This window comes from Gobius niger (genome assembly GCF_951799975.1).
Source record: "Gobius niger genome assembly, chromosome: 2".
In the NCBI taxonomy this organism is placed as follows: domain Eukaryota; kingdom Metazoa; phylum Chordata; class Actinopteri; order Gobiiformes; family Gobiidae; genus Gobius; species Gobius niger.
Genome location: NC_136853.1, coordinates 14,699,438 through 14,714,575, shown reverse-complemented (window position 1 = coordinate 14,714,575; position 15,138 = coordinate 14,699,438). Strand labels below are relative to the sequence as shown.

The 15,138-nt window shown below is 41.6% G+C and overlaps 1 protein-coding gene across 1 annotated transcript in view; it reads right to left on the bottom strand.

Moving 5' to 3' along the window:
* LOC306982967 (matrix metalloproteinase-17-like) overlaps positions 1–14,841 on the bottom strand; it is a 122,191-nt gene extending 107,350 nt beyond the window's left edge. The window contains exon 1 of the mRNA XM_079582609.1: positions 14,431–14,841. Within this exon, the coding sequence (XP_079438735.1) occupies positions 14,431–14,529 (99 nt within the window). The 5' untranslated portion in view covers positions 14,530–14,841. The remainder of the gene's footprint in view (positions 1–14,430) is intronic.
* Between the last annotated feature and the right edge of the window lie 297 nt (positions 14,842–15,138).

Here is a 15,138-nt window from a genome sequence, read left to right as displayed (position 1 = left end):
GACTGTGGTGCTCAGGCGCCCACTCTCAGCCACTGAATGTTTGCTTGTGTATCAGTATGACGCTCTGAGAGGATATTTATCCCTTTTCTGTGGAAGCATAGACAGACTTGAATGGTAGGACTAGCGCACCGATGGTAAATAAACATCTCCTGTATAAGACATCCAGACTGCTGCCTATATCATCTATCCTCTCAAACACCATTGTTAATTCTCTAATAGACACCTGCTCAAATTAATATCTAGCTTCCACACCACTTTTAGTATAGATCTAGTATCTAGGAATTCATTTTTTTGAACACACAGGTGCTCCGTGTGGGCCTCTATACATTGTGTCTTCATTCCCCAACCCAAATATGTGACCAGTCTAGACACTGCAACCTAGTCTTCACACTATCACTTCCATCACATAAAATCTGCCCAGCGCCGCAGCTCATTATTCTCACATGATGGGGAGCACAATACAACAGCGACCGGAAAAAAGTGCACCCATAATTGCCTGTGATAGTTAGATGGAGACCGCATCTCATCCCTGCCCCCACACTCAATCTCTGCCTCCTCTTTAGGACGGCTAATTCCAGTCGTTGAACTTCAATGGGACGGGATAGGGCACTACATCAAGTTGAGGCTGTGGAGAAATGCCAGTGTCTTTTTAGCGCGAAAGAAGAGCTCTGTCACGAGATTAAATGTCTCAATTTGAGCCTAATCGGTTCAATTTGAGTTGTTCTGGCGCGTTGAGATGTAGCTGGGCATTTTCCATAGATTATTTCAGATGTTTGTGACTCGTTTTAACACGTTTTGTCTTTATTTGAGATACTTTTCTTTGCCAATGGGGTAAGAAAATTGCCCACGTCCCATTGGCAGATTCTTTTTTCAAGCAAGCTGACCTTTTAACGGTCTCAAATGTTATCGAACAGGCAAAGTAATCTTCGTCCGATTGGGAAAAACATCTAAATTAGTGACAGCCACCACAAAATCAATATTTTTTATCTTGTTAGGCTAAATGATTAAGTCATTTATGCTTAGTATTTACTTTTTGTAGTGTGCACAACATTAAAAACCCTCGTCTGGAAAAAGTGAAAATCACATCCTCCACTCCTAGTACTTTATTTCAAGGAACCATCCACTCACTCGAATTCTTAAAGCCACACCGTGTAACATTTCACCAAATAATTAGAATAAAATACAAACATTAATTGTATTGCAGATGTTTCTATTGTATTGAAAAACGCCTAAAAATTAACAAATAAATACTGTATGTGGATTTGCTGTGAGCTGCTCACCTCTGCTAAAACCTGACTGTAACCTTAGGGAGTGGGACGTCTCCAGCTCGTCTCCAGCTTAGATATGGACTAAAGGCAGCCAAATATAAGATTTTAAAAGGTTATCCATATCCATTCTTTAATTACTCCCTGTAAAATAGCTGAATCAAGCTGGTCATTTATGTTTTGTATGGCAACAGCATAATCCAAAATGTGCTACGCAGTGTGCCTTTAAAGCAGCACTAAGTAACTTTTTTACCATAATAAATCCTTTTCGTAGTCCCTCTGGGGGTAATACAAGTGTTAATGGGATGATTGGGGGGTCTTTCATCTCCCCCTGGTGTCTCTGGCCCGAAAAGCACAATTGCAACTTCGCTGCTTACAGGTCGGAGGCCCTAATACACACTAATGGAATCATGAAGGAGAAGCAAACAGGCAAACGGGCAAAGCTAACTGCGGGCTAGCGCCACTTAAACAGTATTTAGCCGAGTTTGAGTGAAAAAAAAAAATCTCCATTGTGTAATTGGATGTACAATATCCCTCTCTCCCTTTGTCTTTTTTGTCAGCGTAGTATTTATTCTCACGGACAATTAGCTAGTAAAAAAACGCAACATGCTACGACACCTGCAGTGGCACTTATTAGTATTACTGACACTGTTTTTTGGGGGAAATGCCAGTGAAGTGCATTGTTTGCTTGCTTGATGCATAGTTAAATAGTTTTTACCAAGCACTTTTGAGAAACAAAACACTGCAGTAGTGACTGAAAAGACAGTGAGCAAGGTAGCTGTTTCTGTTAGTCTACCCCAGGGTTTAAATGTTAAGTCGCCAAATGAGTGGAGCTCTAGCCAAACCATGTTCCAACTGCTGTCAGGAAGCTGTCTTTTTAGACAAGACACTTCCCCACCTTGCCTTTGCTTAAAGGAGCAAGTGATTGGGTAGAGGTTATGGGTGCATATCGGTCGGCTGTCTTCCATCTGTCTATCCCAGGACATATATGACTCCAGTAGCAACAGACAGCTCTTCCTGTCTGTTGCTGTACAAGTGATCGCTGCATGGAGGAGTACATGGGGCAGTGCAGTTTGTTGGACCAGAGTGCAAGTAAAATAACCCTTATGCAGATCATTGTAGTGTATGAAATAATATCCACATCACTGAGATTTTTTATACTTCTTAAAAATCATTTCATGGATGCATATTTCCATTTCCATTGTGAATTAAATCGAGTGTTGTTTTAGTCAACGAAGACTTGACGCACCTTTTTTTCAGGACAATAACGTAACGACAGCAAGCTAAAAATACTCTTTGATAACTGAAACATGACGAGACAAAAATGATCGAATGTTCGTCGGAGAGGCCGGAGAGTGTTGAATTTCACATAATGATTGCATCCCGTTCTTTGTTATTGAGTTGTTGTTTTTTATCCCTGTACACTTTAATCTCCAAATCACCCGTTCTTTTCAACATGACTTGTTACCAAAATGACAAACACAAATAAACGCCTAACTGAGCTTGGGGAACACCAGAGATGCATACACAAGCTGATGCAGAGCAGAGGGAAAAACAGAGGAGAGTCGAGTGACAGCCGCGCTCACAAACCCCATTTATTTTCATTGTGCCAGTTTCTGCAAGCAATTTCAAAAGAGGAGCTTCACTGCTGCTTTGGGTTCCCTTGATCTGCCTATTAAAGTTGTCGATTCACAGAGGGAGAGTCTGTTGTCCTGTGGGTTATTTTCTGCATTTGAGCGAAGCGCACCACCAGAAACCACTGTAATTACAAGATCATGTGGCAACCAATGATCTGGTTTTGGGACAAGAAGAAAGGGGGAGGGGCAAGCCGGTTAAAATAGCAGTATGCACATGGGGCTAATTTGAGGCTTTCTATATGGGGAGGCTCAGAGTGGGCACGCTGCTCTCCCAAACGCAAGCAATAAAAGTGAGTGAAGTTTGAGCCAACGGAAAAGAGGAGATCGCGTGCGGCTCCGTTGCGGAAAGCTGTAACAGTCTTCTATTGGTGGGCCGCAAAATTCAAAACCAAGACCGCACAAAAATCAAGCACCAGTGGAGCCACAGTGCTGTGAAGGGACTTCTAATAGACGTAGTAAGCCATCCATACTGTGGCTTTGTGAGATGGAAAGCCCATCAAAGTGTTATGGATATAACCGAGAGCGAGAGAGAGAGAGAGAGAGGGGGGAACAAAAAGTGCTCCAAAGTAACCCTTCAGTCAGATGTGCCCAGAGACCATTCAAAAAGCACTATCAAAAAAGTCATGCTGAATGGGAATCTTGCAGCGCTTCATTTGTAAATCAGTAGTTATAAAGGACAACGCTTTTGAACTGGTATGATGGATTGGAACGCACCGAAACAGTTAAATGCAAATACAATTGGATCCTTTCCTTCCCCAAACAGGAGAACAAATGAAAAAGTGTGTATTAACTACTACGTTGTAAAACTACTACTGTGTATATTATATTATGGAGGATAGACAGCACAGGAACATTGTAGTTTATTCACTGTGTTGCTAATTGTATGAATTTCTTAAACAGTTGCATAATTGTCACGTATGACTAATGTAAGCAGCTGAATAACTGAATTTCCTTTGGAATCAATGAAGTGCATCGTAACTTAGTGGTTGACATACCGCAGCAATACCAAGTGATGACAACGACAGATTGAACTTGAGAAACTGGGGTTTAGAGATGGAGAACTCCCGGATGATGAAGGAATCAGTGGTTCCCTTGGTCGTTTGGAGCTCCCCAACTCCCAAAATGTGATATTTTTCTTTACAGTATGTTTTCTTACTCTTAAGGCGTGCAATTTAGCTTTAAGATGTCCTGGCTTGGTGTATTTATTTTTGTGTTTATTATTTATTACATTTTTGAACTGGTCTGTTATTCATTGTTCATTGATCCATTGTTTTCCTTCTTTCTTGGTCAAGTGAACCAAAATAATTTCCCCAAGGCGGTCAGCAACGTTATTTTGACTCTGTGGCAAGGTGTTTGATTTACTTAGCTGACTCCTCAATGACACTCAGTGGTGGAAACTTTACAATATCCTTTGGCTATTTAACACATTGCAGCATGTGTCCTCTCCAGCAACCTTCACATAATGGCCCAGCACATAATTGGTGGACTGTTCTGCCAAAAGACACAACATGAACACGGGAAAGTAGTAGTGATGGGCAAACCGGCATTGTCATGGTGAAACTGTCATTATTAATAGGTTTAATAATAAGTTTGTTTTGGCATTGAGTAGTTTTACTTTAAAGGTCCTATATCATGCAAAATCAACTTTTTAGAGCTCTTAGCAATGTTGTTATGCTATTTCCTTATCAAAAACACCCCAGAGTGGTTTGTGGCTTCATTCACGCAGCTCTCAGTAATCCTCCTGAATCCTGCTCTCTGAGCAGCTGCGGCGCCCTCTCCTGGTGAACGACTGACGTGCTCAATTGTGACGTCACAGGGGAACGGAAGTGCTCGGCCTCTGTAATGTAATGCCTTACAGCGTGATTTTTATTTGTAAAACAGCTTTTTTTCATTATTTCTGTCGTAAGAGAGAAACAAAGACAAAAAAAAAAGAAAAAAGGATGTGCCCGAGGTGCTTCCAGGAAAGCTGGGGCCAAAACAAACACATCCCCTGAGCGTCTGAACAGATCAGTCATGTTTGCGCTGCAGCTGTGAAGATGGAGCTCGTTATAACCTACTCTGGACACACCTGTTCTTTATTCTTACCTAACGACAATGTCACGGAGAAAAAGACGCGCGTTTGGCTACGTGGACTGAGTCTATTCAACCTTCCTAAAGAAGAGGCCATCGTCCAAAGTTGTTTTTGTCTCAGGGATTCAGCGACTATCACCAAAATAGTGTTTTTCTGTGACTGTCTCTGATGGATGTTTGGTGAACCTTCACCAGAATCAAAGTGGATTAACTTTTGTAACCAACGCGAGTCCCATAACATTAACAGCGCTGGACCAGAGCGGTGAGTTTATCCAAATGCGTGTTAGCTTGTGTATTAGCATGTGTGTTAGTCATTTATCAAACTGTGCAGATGTCGACTCCTTATAACTGCATCGTCACTTATTGCTGTTTATTTATATTACGGTAAAGTTGTATGCGCGGAGAGAGGGGGCGGAGTTAACTGAATCGAAGCGTTGTTTCTTCCAGGTTTGAAAAATACCTCCAGAAAACACTTATATTTATCACAAAAATGAGTGCTGCATAATGGTAGAGGTACAATATATCATATACATGCCTATACTTTACTTTGGAATGGCTAAAATAGCATGATACAGATCTTTTAAACAGAGAAAGAGATTCACGCAATTGAATTACACTAAAGTAATAGCCACTGCTCTCAGCAAAGGTTTAATTGTTGCTATTCCCTGAAAATGTGAATGAAAGTCTGCAGTTTTCTGAGAAAGTTCATTGCTAAAAATGACTTTACTTTGGACATATGTATTTAAAACAGTACTAAGTAACTCATGCCCCTAGAGGCCATAAGCACCACTGCAGGTGTCGTAGCATGGTATGTTTTTTTACTCATTAGTTGTCCGTGAGAGTAAACACTACGCTGACAGAAAAGACAAAGGGAAAGAGGGATATTGTACATACAATTACACAATGGAGATTATTATTTTCACTCAAACTTGGCTGTAAATACTGTTTAAGTGACGCTAGCCCGCAGTTAGCTTTGCCCGTTCGCCTGTTAGCTTCTTCTTTATGATTCCATTAGTGTGTATTGGGGCCTCCAACCCGTAGGCAGCGAAGTTGCAATTGGGATTTTCTGGCCAGAGACACCAGGGGGAGATGAAACCCCCCAATCATCCCATTAACACTTATATTACCCCCAGACGGACTACGAAAAGTACTTAAGGTAAACAAGTTACTTAGTGCTGCTTTAAGCCTACACAAGCAGCAATAATTGGGAAGACAGCTTGAGTGCTAGACGTCGATTTGTCTAAATGTGAGGTACTATTTAGAGAATTGTGCAGGAAATTGCGTATGTATACTTTCAAATGTGAATATAAAGACTGGCCTGTAATGAATAGTATTAAAAATAAGCCTCTTTTGTCTTGATTATTATAAAACTGCCAATACTAGATTATAATCGTAGTCATACTAATAGTATAGAAGTAGTTGCGGATGATGTTATGGCCCCTGACAGAAATGGGAAAATAAAGATGAGATGGGATTATTTGATGTCAGTGTCCTTTTAGTCCGTGCCAGTGTCCTATTTGACTTGAATGCACTGTGAATGCTTTTTTTCCCCACAGGCACCACATCTTCAAAAAGCCCATGAAATCTGATGCTTTCTAACCACGCGCAGAAGAGGGTTTCTGCCAGTTAGGAACAGTTCCCCTCTCAAACACACATGTCACAATGCATCGCTTAAAAGCTGAGTATTTTCAAAAAAGCACGCCACCCCTGCCCATAACATCAACTTTAAATCATGTACCTGGAGTTTGAATATGTGTGTGGATATGTTCGTGTCATAATTTAGCGGGTGCGCCTTGGTGAACTGCCACACATCAGTTCCACGCCGCTGTGCTACTCTGGCAGCCAATAAAGTGTCAGCCGCCTTTAAGAGTCGGCTTGAATGGGCCTCTAAGGATATAACTCTGTGACAGCCTCTTTTTAAAAAACTTCCAAGTGTCTAAAGAAGTTTTACACTTAGCGGGAACTGCACAGACAGCCGAAACAAAGCAAGAAGAAGAGAACCATTGCCTACAGTCCGTACAGTGCGACAATGTCTGCGGAAAATGTTGTAAAAACTTGTGTTAAATGGACAGGACAGAACAAAGCCCAAGACCTTTATTGTCTAAATTTAAAGCAAGACATGGCCATAATAAGCTAGTTTTTAAAAAAGTGCCTCGATCCCTATACAAGTGGTTCGGAGCTCAGATTTCGAAGAGCACCTGAATGCTCACAGCTATCATCAAAACAAATTCATGCATTTCCTGTAAAATACAATCAGCAAAATGAGGCAGAAAAGTACTTGATCAAAAGCAACTCTAGATCTAGTCTAAACCAGAGCAGATATAAAGCAAAAAGATAAAACATATTTTGGTGCAGGCTGTCGAAACCAGGGGAGAATTCTGTCCAAACTGCAAAACCTTAAACTAAATGAAGACTGAACCAGAACTAAACTATACTGTAGATTAATACAAGATTTAGTACATATCAAAGTAAGAGCTAAAACTAAACTTGATCAGGACTAAACCAAGAAAAAAGTATACAGTAACTTCAGTCACACACAACCAGGACTAAATAAGAACTATTCAAATGCTACAAATTTTTTTATTCAGGCTTTTACAACCCCTTATTATACGGCTCTTCACAACGTAAGTAGAAGCTCCGTTGATTTGAATGGGATTTCCCAACGTTCTACCGGTCATTATTTTCTGATAAAGGACCTCTGAAAAAAATAATGACCGCTGCCAATGGCAACGGAGTTCGTGCTTTCATATCACTCCGCGCGTACGTAGTAGCGACACTATCTGTCCCCGTCACTGCGAGAGAAGTTGGGGGAATTGCTCGTGAAGTTAGCGTGAGTCTGACTTTCAACTTACCAAGAGATTCACCACCATTCCTCCAACTGCGCCTTCAACTAAGTAGCTAGGCTAGCTACTAGCCTTGCTGCTTCTAGCCTAGCCAAACGTTGCAGAGCAACACGCAAACTTTTGGGAACTATTTGTCACGGAAGTCATTAAATAAACCTTTCGACCTTCATAAAAGTGTATGAAGTTTATGTTGTGTGTTCAGTTGGCAAATGGCCGTATAATAAGGGAAAATAAGCACCTTCAGGGCGAAACAGGTTCGCCCTGTCGGTGCTTATTTTCCCGATAATGACCAGCGTTCTATACATTATCCCTTACTTAGTTACCCCTTAGTTTCAAGTAAGATGAGATGAGATGAACCAAATATCTGTGAGTAGTAGAAAAATTTGTGCAAACTTGCAAACAAAAGTTGCTAAAAAAGATAGATGTTGGGGACACAGGCTTATCAGCATGCGAAAGAGAGATTAGCCACGGATAGTACCAGAGCAAGTTTGATAAAGTTGTTCCCAGACCAGTAAAACAATATAAATGAAGCTTCAGCACAAATTCACCTGGAAGACGTACCTGCAGCCTCCCATGGACGAGTGTTGCAAATTAGCAGTTTGCTATAACACTATAAACAATGCATCTGGTTTGTCCAATGCTGTTGTTCTGTCCATACCAAAAAAAAAATCATCACCTCATCAACGGCAGCCTTTACAAATCGTCCAATCACGGCCCAGCTCAAGCAGCTGCTTATTCCCGTTTCAGCCATTCATCGCCCAGGATCCCCTTCTTAAGCTCCCCGGTCCATCACTCGGCCGTTTCCCAGCCGTGCTGCACCCCTCCTCTGCCCCTCCTCCTCGTCGTCAACTGGCCGCCCCGAGTCTCATCCTACCACCACCAGGAAGATTCTGGTTGTCATCCATCAACGTCATGTATTACATATCATTACTGTAACCTTCCACCAGGGTCTGAGCCCCAATCATGATTCATGTTTAATAAAACTTTCCGAACGCACTCTGTCTCTGTTCGTCTTGTCAGGTTGAAATATAATGTAATAAAAGCTGGTTAAATGGATTTTGGATTTAGTCGATTCAATTTGTATGCAACATTTGTTAACTAAAGCTAGGGCCTAGGACCAAAACTAATCCAAAACTTGCTAAAGCCCTTAATTTCCCTGCTGCTTCCAGTACAAACCCTGTATTAATTATGTTTAAAAAGTCTTGTATTTGTTATTGTGGTGTTTGTGTTTTTCTTTGTTTTATTACGGATTGTCTTTATTACCCACTATGACTGCAGAAATACCTCTTCTTTCTTCTCTCTCATGCACAGTTGCTTCGGATCAGTTGCCCCGAGGCACTGGTTGAAGGATGGATCAAATGCATAAAACGTTTCCGTGTGAGAACAAGAAAAGTCCTGAAAATATATATAAAAATATATCTCACAGGGGCAAATTTGTTTTCTCATTATAACGGAAACTGAAGAACAAGCCATTCTCGTTGACCTTCCGCAGATGAGCACATATCTTTGCTCTGCCTGCTAGTGCATATTTTTTTCTGTGTTTGAGCCCCCCCAATCCCTGGTCTTCTGGATATAATCAGACGGCACAGGCGGCATAAAGCTTCCTCTCTCGATTGGAAGATAAAACGTAGAGGCTGTGCTGCGAGACTCGATGCTCTGGTGGTGAAGTGCACACTCATCAGTAGCAAAGGCAGAGCTAATGAGGGCATGTGTTACAGGAGCAAGACTGACTTAGGAGCAGAGGCGCACGGATTAGGAGGTCCAGAAGAGAGGGAGGAGGCTCAACCATATTCTCTCTCCCGCGCACATGGCATTCTCATTGAAGATGTAAGGACAGAGACTGACTGATGAGGAGAGGGTGTTCCATAAGAATGCCATTTTTGTATTGGTACTTCTATTGTATAAGGAACGTGTATTTGTGCACTATTCTGGTCAGAATGCATGAGTTGACAGGGCATAAGACATGATTCCTGTCAAATTTTAGCCTTGTTAGCATTCATATGTTACTACTGTATGCTAAACCCAAAGACAAGAGTAAGTAAGTATATATTATAGACAATGTTTATATTCTCCTCAAAACACATCAGTGGTTCTCAAACAATGTACCAAGTAACACATTACTGTGTACTGGCCAAAGGGTCTATAATAGACCAACATTAAGATTAAGGCAAGACACGCCAAGTGAAAACATGTTGTTTTCTAGTTTTCTCCCTTAAAGGATCTATATCCTGCTATTTTAGCCATTCCAAAGTAAAGTATAGGCATTTATATGATATATTGTACCTCTACCATTATGGAGCCCTCATTTTTGTGATAAATATAAGTATTTTCTGGAGGTATTTTTCAAACCCGGAAGACACAGCGCTTCGATTCAGTTAACTCCGCCCCCTCTCTCCGCACATACAACTTTACCGTAATATAAATAAACAACAATAAGTGAAGTTAATTCACGATGCAGTTATAAGGAGTTGACATCTGCAACACAGCTTCATAAACACACACAAGCTAACACACTATTTACGTGTTGGTTATAAAAGTTAATCCACTTTGACTCTGGCGAAGGTTCACCAAACATCCATCAGAGACAGTCACAGAAAAACACTATTTTGGTGAAAGTCGCCGAATCCCGAAGAGAAAAAAACTTCTGACGAGTGGCCTCTCCTTTAGGAAGGTTGAATAAAGTCCTCGTAGCCAAACGCGCTTCTTTTTCTCCGTGACATTGTCGTTAGGTAAGAATGAAGAACAGGTGTGTCCAGTTATAACGAGCTCCATCTTCACAGCTGCAGCGCAAACATGACTGATCTGTTCAGACGCTCAGGGATGTGTTTGTTTTGGCCACAGCTGAAGCACCTCAGGCACATCCTTTTTTAATTCTTTTTTTTTTTTCTCTTTGTTTCTCTCTTACAACAGAAATAATGAAAAAGCTGTTTTACAAATTAAAATCAGGCTGTAAGCATAGAATTAAGACATTGCTTTACAGACGTCGAGCACTTCCGTTCCGCTGTTACGACACAACTGAACACTCAGTCGTTCACCAGGAGAGGGAGGAGCAGCTGCTCAGAGAGCAGGATTCAGGACGATTACTGAGAGCTGCATGAATGAAGCCAAAAGCCACTCTGGGGGTGTTTTGGATAAGGAAATAGCATAACAACATGGCTAAAAGCTCCAAAAAGTCGATTTTGCATGATATAGGACTTTAACATCTTGGTTTTAATGTCAGAGCAAAAGAAAAGAAGACGTTTTGTCCACGAGCATGCCACAGATTTTCAGAAATAACTGCATGGCTGGTTTCTCATGCATATTCATTCACAAATATTGACATGTTTGGTATCCACATGTAGCCCATATGACCGAGAGGATGCTGTGATCCAAATATAGTCATTTCCTTTCTGAGAGACAGCTGTGGCCATTGATGTGGCAAAGACAGGAGAAATATACAAATTTCAAACATTACAAAATGTTAGAGCCCGTTTCTTTTTCTCAAAATGAGGTTTTCTTTACACTCATTTTCTTTACACTCAACATTTGCACTTTGGTAACTCCTACAGACTCCACACTTTCCAATCTTGAACTTACCAATTTTTTAAACATTTTTTCAAAGATTTTTTTTTTGCCTGATTCTTTGAACTGCAAAAAACAAGGTGAAATTTGGATGTTTACATATTTATTCCCTTATAAATCGCATATTCAAGAACTAAATAGGATATCCATCAATCAATCAATCAATCAAACTTTATTCATAAAGCTCTTTTTATATACAGGTGCATCACAAAGTGCTTTACAGAATAAAAACACAGATATCACAATGACATCACATACACTCCCACACACACACCTAAACCTCCTCACTTTCCAACAATGTCCTCACCCTGTTGGTTAAAAACTCAAACTGGTCCTCACAATGTGGTAACTACAAGAACACACGCACATGTACACACACAAACACACACACAGAACAGAGTAAAAAATGGAGTACATCAGGCACATAAGGCTGGGCACAGAAACACCATGAGAGGAGCATCTGCACAGGGAGCAGCAGACCAGCCACAGCTGCGGCCCAGAGGGGGCGTGGCAGAGACACCACACCTCCATCAGGCCCCCATAGGACAGCACCCAGACAGCCACAGCCTATTACCACTCCAGAGGCAGAAATACATTTAAATCAATCAAGAAAAAAAATAAAATGTATGTCATATATAATAAGTATCAAAAATTAAGATAGATTTTTATGCCATTTATCACCTCTAAGTACATTTTGCTACCTTTGTCAGAAACAGCAATGTACAGCTTAACCCAATAGGACGAGGAAATCAAGCACTAGTCTCTGATACAGTCCAGTGGTCAGATGCCTGATGGTTTTTGGAGGGCCCTAATAAGCAGCACTTATGGACACAACCGGGCTGAAGATGGGGCCAACCTCTCCAAGCCTCAACAGCCAATTATCCACCTGCCCTCTGCAGCTGAGTGCAGTTTCACCGCACGGCACCCGTCTTGTTTAAAAGTCAATCTGCTCTCCCCAGGGGAGAGAAGCTGTGGTCTGAGGAGCAGCCCGTCCATCTGTCTTATCACTTGCAATAATTGCACAGACAGCTAAAGGCAGTCACCGGAGGTTTACACACTGTAAGTCAGCCTTCCGAGTTTCGTATTTAGTTCCAAACTAAATACAAAACTTGCCTGTTGTCCTGGGTTAATGAAGTAAACCTTTTCAGATCAAAAAGAGATTCAACAGATCCTCAGAGCTCATGTGATATAGGACAGGTGCATATTATTCTTTAACTTACGATAATAACAATACAAAAAGTTATTATTAAAAAAAAAGTTATAGTTAATTCAGCCACAATTTTCTACCAAAACACGTGAAATTGTCCTATCACCATCTACGCTGACAAAGGGGAGAAAGGAGAATAGTAGGAGGAATTTCAAGTGCTCCAATTTTTGAAAATGGGTCCTGATAAACACCAGAAAAGAACCAAATCAAAGAAGCGATGGGCAGGTGTCATTAAACATTCATAAAAATGACTCAGAAAACCCCAACAATGTTTCTCATCAGTGAATCAGAGTATCATGAGTTCTTTATTTCAACTTTAAAAAGCACCCCATCAGTGAGGTCTTCAGTCCAGGCCAACGTGGGCAGCTCCACCCCGGCTGTCCCTGTCCCATTCATCAGCGCGGATATGTACTATGTCAGCAGACTGTGCATGCGGGCTTTACACCACGCCAAGCCAAATACATTTACATTTATTTATGGCCGGTCATTACAGCGCTTGTGATTTGAGATGTGGGGGGCAGATATTGTGGTGGTGCCTCTCTCCCCTCTCCTCATTGTGTATGTGAGTGTTCAATGACTGACTGACTTTTGAGTAGTGTTAAAATTCAGAGCACATGGGAGCAGCCACAGACAGGCGAAAGAGAAGAAGGAGCCAATTTCCAAGAGTCATTTAAAAGAATGCAATCATGGTTTGTATTAAAGATGACTATCCCTGCCAATATCCAGCTGCTGTTTTCATCAATATGACTCTAATTGCAATTGAATCTTGATCTAAATCTGAATGGACATGATTGTGCGCCAAATATGGGCTCTGCAGACAACAAAACCACCTGACATACAGTGAGTGAGGCTGCTGATCTGTGCCATCGGCCAGACACTCACTCACACATCGCATTCGCACACTGGGTAAATTGCCTTGCCTGGGGACACTGAATGAACGGACACTCTAAACATGTTTATGAGCTGGTCTCTCTCATAACACTGAGCAGATTCTACTGTTCTTCGTACAAAGAAAATTTGGGAATTTTATTGTAACAAAACTTGTTAGAACATTGCAAAGATCTTTGTGTTTTTTCTGTATGTGTTTTTTTTTATTTTTTACAAAACCGGTACTTTTCGGACCTGACTGCAATTAGCTTAAAAAGATCATCAGCCAATCATGAAACTCTTGCATTCAAGACTCTTCATTACCTAAATAAACTAATCCCAGACATGTGCTTACATGAAACCGGGAGAGCAGTCAGCATATACAGAATGAAAGGAGACAAAACTGAACCATGGATCAAGGACCAAACCAGGGTTCATTTTTACACGTTTAATCATAGTGATTATGCTAAACTAGAAAACACAAACTAGTAAACTATACACTTATTTAGACCAAACCTGATTCCTAAGTGGATTTTAGACTTTAAACCAAACACACACATCAAAATCCCAGATCAAACTCAGACTTCTGAGCTAAATCTCTGGAACCGTGGACCAGTATCCAATGGCCCTCATGAGATTAATGTCATCCAATTCTTTGGCTGCAACTCTACTTAAACTTGTGGATCAACCATTCACACCAATCATAGGTTGTTTTTTTGACAGACTGAAGCATCAAAAACTGAAACTGTCACTGTTGTCGATCAAAAAGTTTCAAACCCAGAGATAAACTGTTAATTAAAAACTAGATTTGGAACAAAAAGCGAATGTGGTCCCAGCAGCAACCCAGGCGTGTGACTAAACGTGCACACCCTGATACTGTATTAAGCAAATAACATCGCCTTTGGTCGTTCCCAAATATGACAAGGTGCGTTCATGCGCAAGAAAACGTTCCAAATGCAGCCAATGTTAAATTAACTTACCACCCCCGTGTCCACTTGCTCCGTGGTCTGAGAAGGAGCCGCTACGGCTAGATGTATCAGCCACAGCACTGGCAAAACGATTTGCATCTTCGTGCACATGAGCTATTCCTCAAACAAGTGTGGGGAGACAGCGAAGCTGCGATGCCCCTATGTCAGGTATGTCCCAGAGAGCTCACGAATCAACAACCCAAAGCACCAGCAGCAGCATCCATGGGGTAAATCAGAACGCACGCTCCAAGGCAAAGAAGAGTGAAGTGCACCTCGTTGTGGAGCGCAGCCGCATGAAACACGAGAACACATACGGTGCGATACACACAAGTTTAATCATTCGACTTTTAACGCGCAGTGGAAAACTTGTCCTTTGTCACAAGAAGTGCCAACCCGCGCCAAAAGCGATCAACCTCCGTGCACTCACTCGACTCGTCTGGGGAGAGAACAGCTGCGCGCGGTTTTGTCCCGAGAAGCAGCAGCAGACGAGAGAGAGGGACAGAGAGGAGAGAGAGAGAGAGGAGAGAGAGAGAGAGAGGGAGAGAGGGAGAGAGAGAGAGAGAGAGAGAGAGAGAGAGAGAGAGAGAGAGAGAGAGAGAGAGAGAGAGAGAAAAGAGCGAATGAGGGTGAGTGAGAGAGAGAGCGCGCGCTTGACGCACTCGGTACGCGCTGAATGAATATTTGGCCTTGGGGTGCAGAGAGAAACCTCAGCAAAGATAC